This window comes from Thermobia domestica, chromosome 13 (assembly GCF_964235325.1).
Source record: "Thermobia domestica chromosome 13, izTheDome1.hap1.1, whole genome shotgun sequence".
Lineage (NCBI taxonomy): Eukaryota > Metazoa > Arthropoda > Insecta > Zygentoma > Lepismatidae > Thermobia > Thermobia domestica.
The window spans coordinates 84,554,220-84,566,186 of NC_137466.1; the positions used below are offsets into that span (position 1 = coordinate 84,554,220).

The 11,967-nt window shown below is 33.8% G+C and overlaps 1 protein-coding gene across 3 annotated transcripts in view; it reads left to right on the plus strand.

Moving 5' to 3' along the window:
* The window catches only part of LOC145668281 (condensin-2 complex subunit G2-like), a 120,837-nt gene that overhangs the window by 101,311 nt on the left and 7,559 nt on the right, over positions 1 to 11,967 (plus strand). For all 3 annotated transcript variants that reach the window (XM_081735995.1, XM_081735993.1, XM_081735994.1), the window contains 3 exons: positions 996 to 1,168; positions 1,908 to 2,113; positions 6,077 to 6,220. In XM_081735995.1, the coding sequence (XP_081592121.1) occupies positions 996 to 1,168; positions 1,908 to 2,113; positions 6,077 to 6,220 (523 nt within the window). The remainder of the gene's footprint in view (positions 1 to 995; positions 1,169 to 1,907; positions 2,114 to 6,076; positions 6,221 to 11,967) is intronic.

Sequence of the window (11,967 nt, forward strand, 5' to 3'; positions counted from 1 at the left end):
CAAGATTCAGGAATTTTTGTCCTTATAAAATATTATTCATAAACGTTCCCTCAGTGAAAGAATTTGTGCCGTGTAGTACTTCACTATCATTAATTTTGTGCTTGGGCGCATGGAGGAATCCAACTGTTATGAACCTACAATTGTCTAGTTATCCTCATTAACATCTCTGGAGTTCTTTGCAAACCGTCTGCCTGGTAAACTCGTAATAAACGATTCGAGATGTAATTTTATAATCTGCTAGAAACTTTTTCGACAATGCTTGGCGACTTGGCGTAAGTCAAAGCTGTAGGAAGCGTCACGTTATTCTCAAGTAAAATACTAATACTTGTCTTATCTCAAGTTTGTCGCCGTATAGTAATATCGGCATCAATATGGAATGTTTTGAGCAACTTCAAGGAAGGTCCAGAGTGGTTCTATGAAAGTTCAGATTTAGGATTGTAACTTCTGTTTCTGATCCTAACGAGGTAATTCTATATCTTAGAAAGAGGGTTTTTGTTTGATACATCTATATCATAACGATTAGTGCCGTGAAATATGATTAAGAGTTATAGCCGATGCTTTAAGAAAACGGCGCTGAGAAAGGTAGGAGCGCCTATTGAATATTTCAGCAGTTATTAAATAATAGATTTAACAAAGTTAGTTCCAATTTTTTGTAATCATATATTAGTTTATTTTTTAAAATTTTATAGTAGTACTCTATGTTGTCAAAGTTATATTCATACAAATTAATATGTAAATCTAGATGTTCATCTTTATTTGCCCATCCATATTTTTATGCATATCTACCGTGTAAGTACATTTTATTTTGGTTTAATATGTATAGTTACATTTTATTTATGTTTTTTTTAACATACTTATTATATAATGTTCACATTTTTCTATGTTGAGCCATTTAGATTGACTGTTAAATGATAATGTTATTTAAAGAGAAAAAAAATCAAATCATGTTGCTAACTATAAAAGCGTATCTTACAGTGTTTTGTTCTTTTCTCCAGAACAGTTGTTCCCTACCTGACACAAGCAGAAATGGAGAACAATTCAAATTCCCTCGCCATTTCATTTCTGCAGGATATATGCATGGTAGCAGATGATGTAATTGCAATTCGCAAAGTAAATACCGAATTTTGCGCAAAAATAACAATATTTACGAAGAAACTGTTGACGTCAGGTATGCTTGATATTTTTCTGTTGGTTGCTGTAACAGGTATATAGAGTGTTCACGTAGTAATTCAATCAATCGAACTACGTATTGATGGAATCTGTGCAAGAATCAGTACTATGTCATTATATTATATACTGATTCTTGTATAGATTCCATCAAAAGAACTATGAAAATCAAATATGAAAGAGTAATCTAACTTCCATTACACTTTTCGAATCAGGGTTGATAAATCTAGTGTTGATATTTTCCTTGTGTGTTTTTTAATCATTGTGAAAGTGTTAAATATCAATGCTAGGTTTATCAACCCTGATTCGAAAAGTGTATTGGAAGTTGAATTATTTGCTGTTCGTTACGAAATAAGACTTACCTTTTTGATTTCATCTCATTTCATTTCATTTGGAATTGTGTAGGAACCAGTATACGGGGTGGCCCAAAAGTGTGGACACAGCCTAAAAAGTTGTAAACGTTGCAAAATATAACCAGAATAACAATCACAATGACGTCCGCCATCTCGATGTTTTTAGTATTATCAGGAAGTATTATTAGTGTATAATGTTTTATAGGGAATATTTTCATCTTGTAATATGTATTCCACACGTTCTATCAGTCATTACTATTAATAGGTTTATGTAGAGGTCCTTCAAAAGAAATTAGATGATTATGTTGAACTAAATACTCACTTGTTAGTACTGTGTAATGATATTGAGTGATATTAGTTTGCTTTTTTCTTATGTGTGTATTGTAGATTCAGGCATGATGTTTCTTTCTTCTTCCGCTCGAGTTTTATCTAAGCTGTGTGATTATGCCCAAGCGTATCATTGCGGGGAAGGTAATGGAAAATTCAGCCAAGAAGATATAACAGTGTACCAATTTATGATACTTCCACTACTAAAAGTGATGGTGGATGTGATGAGCAAAACGATCGAAGGCCCCGACGACCTATCTGTTGCTGTAAGTATGGACCACATGAAACATTTTGTGTTTTATAGCCTCTTCCTGTATTTTTGACCTAAATGATCAGTACATGATTCGAGATTTAAGTTTTCCTGCGTTTCAGTCAGAAAAATATGTATCCAAGTAATATTTTCATGGAGGTAAGCTACATTTTGTTGTAGCATGATGGTTGCCTCCGACCCCAGTTCCTGACACGGGAAGGTCCCACAAGTTGTCGCTAAAATCTGATTGTCACATAGCACATCTAATAGAGCATCATGAGAAATGAAAATGAACAAAATTTAAGTTGCTATGGATCAGAAGGATAGGAGCTTCGGGGCTTCAAAATTTGAATATCCAAAAAAATTATATCGTGGAATTATGTATGTTTAAAGTAAATATCTTGAAAACCGTTAAAGCAATCAAAACAAAAGTTGCACCATATAATGAGAACAAAATGCCTTATCGAAAACCACAAACAGTGTTGTTATAGGTGAAGCAGTGTTGCCAACTCAATATAAAAATATTTTGTTTGAAATAGCACCATATATGAGTGTGCACAGTTTTAAAATGGTCTGTTATCACTAAACATAACAGTGAAGTGTAGTGGTACAGTGTTGCACACTGTTGGAACTACGTGTGCTGAAAATATACAGTGGGGAAGTTTGATATGTGGCAACAGATGGTAATAAAGGAATATGAGTCATACTATGAATTTAGTTCAAATGCATAATACACATAGTATAACATAGCAAAATGTCAGCAGTGTCACAAAATATTGATGCTTTTGAAAAACGGAAGTTCGGTGATGCTATTTTTACGTCCTATGTCAGCTCCGAAGGTATATAGGACGAGACCTATAGTGTAAAATGGAATCCGAATCACTATAAAAGAGAAAGATAACAATGAAATGTAAGGTAAAAAGTACAAAACATGTCCCAAGGCGGGATTAGAACCCGCGATCCCTAATTTATCGGTTGTCTAGACTTCTAGACCACACGGCTATCCGGGCCGACTGAAAACAGAATGAGGTAGTAATAAAATAATTATATTTCCAATGTGAATATTCTAATATTACGGTGTACAAACATAATCATATGATATGTAGGAGAGGAAGTAAAAGAATATGCCACTTAACACGAAAGACATAAGCCAAGAAAGTATTCTTCCAAATATTGATAAGATAATCTGGAGAACCAGTTTACATTATTAGATAACACGTGTTTCTTTCCTCACGTGTATCATTTTGTTTTCGCAAGTTGTATGTTTATTCACCAGGGCTACAGAATATAATGCAAAACCCTATCTTTTTTCTAATGTATTTCTTTATTACCCTCTGTTGCCACATATCAGATTTCTCCATTGTACATTTTCAGCACACGTAGTTTCAACAGTTGCACACTGTACCACTACACTTCATTGTTATGTTTAGTGATAATAGTGCATTTTAAATCTGTGCACACTTGTATGTGGTGCTATTTTAAACAAAATATTTTCTTCTGAATTGGCAACACTGCTTCACCTATGACAACACTGTGGTTTTTGATAGGCATTTTGTTCTCATTATATTGTGCAACTTTTGTTTTGATTGCTTTAACAGTTTTCAAGATATTTACTTTAAATGTACATAATTCCATGATATAGTTTTTTGGATATTCAAATGTTGAAGCCCCGAAGCTCCTATCCTTCTGATCCATAGCACCTTAAATTTTGTTCATTTTCATTTCTCATGATGCTCTATTAGATGTGCTATGTGGCAATCAGATTTTAGCGACAACTTGTGAGACCCTCCCGTGTGAGAGACTCTGTAACTAGCAATAAATAAATAAACAAATCTCAGAGCTTCCCAACGAGACCAAAAGTTAGAACAAATAATTGGCATAAATAAGTATTGTAGGTATAAAAGATTCTCCTTTTAAGAACTTTCAGCCAATTACACTTTTTAGTACATGCGCCATTACTACTTCCAGAAGTTCTTAAAACGGTTTCAGAAAGAGGAGTCATTAATTTATATACTTCATAAAGAATCTTTATCAAGAGTTTGTTAAGTCGCATCTTCGTAAACATTAGTGACTAGTTTAAAGGCTATCGAAGAACTTGCCTAGACAAAATTTCCAAGTTCATATCAAGAGTTAAGTAATACTTAACTGGAAGTAGGATTAAAAAGAATTTTAAAAAAAAGATTTGAAACACCTCCTATTTTCTTGTATGAAATGTGAAAGTTTTATCAGACCACAGAACATGCCTTTTCAAAACTACATTTGATTAATCCTGTTCTAAAAACAGTTTGAAAACAGTTTGAGTTACCATAAGTTACGTGAAACAGTCTTCTACATTAGCTATTACTTCACTGAGATGTCTGGAAAATACTATGAAGCTATTTTTATTAAAAGAAGGGCCAAAGAATGACGAAGAACCTTCAAATGAGAAGGCGGCTCATGATATATTTATTAAAAAGAGTCTATGTATGTAAGCTTATGTAGAAAGGATGTATACTGGTGATCCTACCTTTTTACCAAAAATTCCTACTTTTGTCATTAAAAGACACTTTAATCTATAAATGATTAGTATACTAAATCTGATAATGAAAATTTAATGGGAATGTTAACAAAACCCCAGTCTCCAAAGCTTAAGAACTTCGTATGTACAGTCATGTTCAAAAGCAGATTGCACTCCCTTATTTCTTTTGAGATATCTCTACTTGCCCCTGTGGATTGTGTAATGTAATACAAGTTTCAAAGGATTATGAATGTACCCTTATGTTCGGCGCAATCCTATCTTTACAATGAAACTTATAATTAACGAACGCTGTTGGGACATGATCTTTTGTCCGTAAATAAGGTGTTCATTACATAGAGGTTACACAGTTAGATTACCCACACCTTACGGGCTAATTGAATCAGTATATAGTAAATATTTTAATTATAAACATAAATATAGGTTAATATTGAAGTACTCTACTCGATGTTCAAATTATTGGGGAGGATGAAGTGAAATCCTCCTCTGTAAATAAACAAAATTATCGCTAGGGGATATGTTTGTGTGTGCTGTGAAATACAGTTCATGCGTGATCAGTGGTATCATTCAAACAATTTATCAACCGGCTCTGTGATCAGTATAATAAGTTGACTTAATATCATTACTGTGAAGTTAATATCTTATAATTATGTACAAAGTAACCAAAAATGTTCTTGCCGAAGAATTGATTGGTTTGGCACAGGTCAGGATACAATGGAGAAGTTTCTACTGCAGTGAACTTTTGGGCTTCTTAAGCCATAAAGTTAGTTATACTGTTAAAATAAAGATAGTAGATAATGTTTGGATCTTTAGACTAACTATTATTGAAGCAAATGTCCATTTTCCAACTAAATGTCATAATTTTTCAACTGGAAAATTTTAATTTCAGGTCCCATATTATTATTATTATTAAAGAAATAATCTGTTATTCTTATAGTGCAACACTGCAGTAGTCCTACTGCTTTTCTTTTTTGATCCGTCGTTTCTGTCTCTTGTATAGTTATGTTTTTAAACATGTATCATCATTTTGAAACATACTGTAATTATCATTTCATTCTGCCATTGCTGACAGGTTACTAAACACAAATTTAGAAACTTGTGTGCATTATGCCCCTTTATTAATCTCTTTATTCCCAAGTCTTTTTTCGTCTTGTTGACATGTCGAATGTTGTTTTTCTCTCCTCGTCTTTTTTGCTTATTCCTAATCGATTTTCCATTCCATTCAACTATCTTGCCCACACCTATTTGTTTGTTTTACGTCTTCATATCATTTGTTATACTGATGGTGAAACTAAGAAACAAGAGGGCATGTAAAATGTAAATTGAAAAAAAAGAAAGAAAAGAAAGGAAAAAAGAAAGAAAAATCAGTACCCTGAGAAAATTATTGTCACCATGTAGTCAGTTTTGCACAATTTCCATCATTTGTTTTGCTTTTCGTTATAAATGTTTATTTCTTTTTTTCAGAACTTCACCGGCTTGAAAATATTTATCACTGACGTCATCATTTCCTTCGGGAAAGTGTTTGGTCAGAGATCCGGAAAAATGAAGTATCTTATTAATATTTTCATTGACTGTATAATTGATTTTGTCGAAAACGAAATTAAAAAGGTAAGTACGTGAAACATTAATCGTAGTTACATTTTTGGTATACCAGTATAATAGTTTTATTTTATTCTATTTTTTAAATTTTTTTAAACGTTAATATGAATTGTAATGTATACATGTAAGACTTTCGAACAGCTGAATGGTTCTTAATATCTGTAATTTCTGTGCTTGTGGTACTCGTTTGCGCACAGTTTTCTCCCAAAGATCTACGATAATCTGTAGTTGATTGACAGCTGATCGAAAAGTATAAAATCGTGGTTTTGCGCACAGTTTTTAAATGCGACGTTGCCAAATCTCAATATAATCATGCTTAAGCAAATCATGCAGTTGCGCACAGTATCAATACTTTAGAGAATAAGGGTAAATATGAAAGATACGAAAGAAATATTCAATTCTGCTGTTCAATGTTTATTATATTCAATTCTGCTGTATGGTACATTTTTTTACAACTTTAGTCCTTGAAATTTGTGTCCTACAACTTTAGGATATTTCATTCTCGAAACTTCGCTGTGTGTGGAGTTTTGAAAGTACCTGTATAATTTAATAATTTGTTCCCTCCTTTGAATTTCTTCTTTCCTTTGTGGTTTCGAATCACCTTTCCGTACCGAAGCGATCTTCAAACGTGTTTCATGCTGTATTTCAAGTAACACTGATACTACTTTATGGACATCAGGTGCACTAGAATAGAACTGGCTGTTGTAGTGACGCTGGAAAGATTCTGGTCCATTTGTTGTCCTAGGTGCTGGAGATGGTTCACAAGCCCACATCACTGGAGGGTACCTGAAAAGAAAAGGTAATCATGAATACCATATCCTATCACCGTTTAATTTTTTATTTTGAAATAATATTTTGATTTCCAGAACTGCTATAAAGTAGAAACTAATTTTCGGATCTCACTTCATATAATACTCTACTATTTCTGTGCGCTATTTCTATATTCATGCCTTTAATTTCTCAAACGAGAATGCTTCTAGCCTATATACTAGACAGTTTTTAATTACTTTGGCTGGAGACCCTCTACCTCTTTAATTTTGATATTTATAATTCTTTAATAGTTAAAACTAAGTTAAGTGGTTTTTCCCAGATCGGGACGGGTGTAAGCCACAGGGTTGTTATTGCCCCCAAAATTCATTATACCTTTTACATTTATCAAACCAGAATGCTATTTCTGATTTGCAATATTACCTGCAATTATCTTCGATGTGGTTATTCAGCACATAATCTGAAAATCTAAATCCTTTGGTGTCAGGTGCCACCGAAATCAGATCAGCAAAGGCATCTGGTACTTGCTCTGGAGATAAATACGGGAGTCCAAAAAATGTCTTTAGCCAAGAACCTAAAAAGCATAGAAATTAAATTGAGTTCAACATTGTTGACTTCTTTTATGGATAGTTCACAACTTAAATTTCCTAGAGTAGTCTTGCCTAGAGTAGTAGCCACAAATTCATATTTAGAAGACATAATCTAATGTCATGATAGTAGAGTTATTTCAAAAGTCCACAGCTTAAAGAAGTAACTATAAAACCGAAAAGAAAAGTAACCAAGGCACATACCTAACTGACTGAATCTAAATAGGCACTACGGAGATCGCTATCACTTTGTATCTTTCGCCACAATGCTTGACCTAGGTGGAACCTGCAACAATGAATATCACAGTCTAGGAACATCACTCTGATAGCTTCTATGGCAGAATTTTCAAAGTCTGTGTAAATCTATCTGAGTGTCACTCTTGCGTCTAAACTGATAACCATCTTCCACATATCTTCTTAAGTCTGTTTATCTTTTTTTGGCAATAACGCGAAGCATAGAGGAACATAATATCCATTCTTATAGCCGTGAATGCTATATAGCTGGGCAAAATATGGGGAATATGCAAATGTCCCGTCAGCAAACAATTCCATGTCCTGGAAAACACACCAGAACCTGAAACGAAAAAAGAATAAAGGAATAATAATACCGAATAAGAATAAAGAACACATAGAAGCGAAACATTTTCTTCACTAGACCTATATAAAACAACTATATAAAAACAAAATCAAAATCATCAAACAACAACATCAAAGTCAACAACAACTAAAAAGGAACACATACCTGATGTTTTCATTGTATGTAAGAAGGACTATTTGCGTTGCTTCATTGACGTACAGAAACCTTTCTCCAGCCATAGTTATATCGTTCGTTCTTTCTTTCAATTGTTGAATAGCTTCGGTGATATCTTTGGTTTACTGGGCATTTTCTTCCTCCGAGATCGATACATTGCTTCTCTGCATGTTTTCATAACCTTATGATCAAGCTTGTTAATTTTGAAATCTCCTTTCTTATGACTTTATTTGGCCGTTCGTCAAGGCATTCTACAGCACGACGTTTACAGTTTTCCCTCAACAAATGCCTGTTAACATTTTCAATACTCCCTTGATGATTATGCTCCACTCCCTTCTGTAATACACTGCTTTCAGTACCATCAACTTCAATTGTAGGCGAGCATGTTTTCAAGGTACACCTGCAAAATTAATGGTTTCGTATAAGTAATCAATTAGTAGATGGAGCAATAGTGAGCAGGTGCCTCACCAAAAGGTCTATAGATTAACTCTGCTACTTTTGTATGAAAATGTATTCAAAACCGAAAATGTTCAAAATTTTAGAGTATTAAGTTAGTTTACATCCACTGCTTCATTACCTTACTTTAGCCAGTGGAGAGACACAGTAAGCTACGTTTAAACTCAAGGATTATAAACGTCAACATAGTCTGTAGAAATTAAAATGGTTCACAAAGCAATCTGAGAAGAACAAAAGTTTCTGCTCTCACCAATTTAGTAAGTATATTTTAACTTACCTCCATATTGATCCTTCTCTTCCTTCACGGAAACGACGATATTTATAACCTCCCATTATTATAAATGGTGCTCCTTTCTTCGTAGTTCTCAGTATCCTCAGTATCCTCCAGTATATATATTCATATCTGGTAGTTAACAAGTTCCAGAGACACAGCAAGTGGTTCCTGATTGGTTACCGCCAACCAATCCCGTGACAGCTACCCAAAGAGAACTACAAAAACGAACTTTTAATTAACGATCTACTGCCAAGTGAAAGTCGTTAATTAAAAGTTCATTTTTGAAGTTCTCTTTTGGAAGCTGTCACGCGATTGGCTGCCGCCAGCTGGTGGTAACCAATCAGGAACCACTTGCTGTCTCGCTATGTATTCTGTTAGATAAGTTAGTTAGTGTGTTTGAAGAAGCCAAAAAAGTAAGGTAGTTGGAGTTACTTAGGTAATTTAATAAATTAGTTTATTTTATTTAATCAAATGAGTCCTGTCTTGTTTTGCAAAAGAACTACAAAATATATTGTATATTAAGATCAAAGAGTGAATTGGCAACGTTGCATACCATTTTGTGCGCAAAAGCATTAAAATGATTATTTGTTTTGCTTCTTATCTGCATGGAATGATAAGCTGGAAGAAAGTGTGCGTAAAAGCATTGCACCCACTGAATCCGATTCACGATGGGGGCATTACATTGCCACATCTGATACAGGTTTGGTGCTGGCAAGAAACAATGAAGTTCATTCAAATAAAATAATAAGGAATGGTTTATAATTAATTAGCGTATTTAATTTTAGTCACATGTCTGAAAGAAAATAATTGGGCAATTAATTTTGTTTAAAGCTCCATTTTAGCATTTGTTTGAAATCTTACGTAATAATAATAATAATAATAATAATAATAATAATAATAATAATAATAATAATAATAATAATAGAAATCATCAAACTTTTACTCAGATGTTGATTTCCAACAACTGAATATCAGTACTTCATTGTATTGTATTCGGATAGCCGTTCGAAATCAACCATAAAAGTGCCTTTGTACACTGCTGTTTGTGGAAGTTGTAACAGGAAAAAAGACACAGTACGCGCGTTTGATGCGGAAGACCCGGGTTCGATTCCGGCGAAAATTTATGTGGTTCGGATCCTACGTTAAGCTATAGGTCCACGTTTCATATAACCTTGCAGCTGAATACAGATCAAATAAGTAAACAATAATAATAACGCGTGTAAACTTTATACCACAAGTTAGTTACATAAATATACAGAAATGATTGTAATTTAAAAACTATATAACACCTCTCATTTTGAAAAATGAATCTGGCATGAAGCTTCTGCGTGCTACAGTCAGTATCTCTCTTAATACGTCGTGGCATCGCATCAGATAGTCGTTAGATGCGTTCCTGAAAAATTTTCCTGGCATGCTGCTTGTATGCGATTGTCTACTGAAAGCCCGGGACGTACAAGATGCTGACCAAATGTGTTCCATGCATGTTCGATAAGCGATAAGTTAGACCACCGTTCAATTCAGGCAAGCAAAAGAGAAATCCTGTGCATCCAGTCTGAGAAAAAGCCACATACATTGCAAATGTGTGACAACAGCCTTGTACCATTTATTTCGACTGTTTGTGACATTTATGAATCGACTGCACTGGCGATACAATTAGATCTTTAGTAACTACAACATTGGAGAAAATAGATGCAGAATCAGTGGCGAATGTTGCAGTGAATCATGTTTTTCCAAGATATGACATAGGTAAATGTCTCAAATTGGATAGAGCTTTGTTTCAAATTAGCACTGTTTAAGGAACTGACTCAACATCTGGGGGTCACTTTCAAATTTGCGGATACTATGGCCCATTTTAAAATGGTTGAGAAAACCATATAAACAGTGTCTACCCGTCTTAAAGCTTATGTATATAATAAGCAAGAACAGTAGTCTGATATGTCCAGTCCATCACATTTTCTTATAATATTGCCGTCTGTACCTGGAATGAAATTTTCACAAGCTTATCTTTTAATGCAATGGTTTCCTACCTTTCTTGATTGACAACACACTTTACTGAACACCCACGAGATCGCAACACACTTATTTGATATTTTATTAATAATAATATAAATTATAATGTAAAAATATAAATTTCTAGAAGTAGTGACTATGTAATATTGAGCATTGTTTCTGCTAGGGCATTTACTGGTACACTCTCTCTCAAATTGATTTTATCTAGTTATCAAATGCTTTATGATTTTACATTCTAAAATTTCTCGATACACCGGTTGGGAAGCTCCGTTTTAATGCGCTTCAATCTATTATTATCAGTGGGTAATACCATGTCAGTACCTATTCAGTTTTAGTCCAATCGAGATCGATTGAAGAAGATTGAAGAGGCGCGGAGTGAAACATACATTAATCTGTGTAAGAAATTTGGATGCCATAAGAAAATCTCCGACGCAAAAACGTCGCACCCAATTTTTTTTAGTTCATGAGATAGTTTTGGTTTTGGATATGAATCCCAAACCCGGAAAATCGAAGTTCTCTACTCAGTGGTATAATGATTAAAAAGAATGGTGTGAATATGGTGCAGTATTGTTCTCCATGTGGTAAGCTTGTTTAAGATTCTGTTACTGTAGCCAGATGAAAGAAGTCGTTTCCAGAAGAAGAAAAAAATACAAGGATCTGAAAACCAGAAGATGAACAAACCAAAGGATGCTGGGCAACAGGATATACAATCAGACAACGTGAAGAAACTTCAGAGCGAACAACAGAATGAATATGTAGATCACGAACAACATCAAACTAATTATGCCCCTAATCTATGTACTAAATTCGTAGTACATATTCTTTAACGCCTATTTTATCGTTTGTTATTAAGTACTTGTATATATAATTTGAATTCATATGCTACTACTTCATTCATGTGTTAATACTG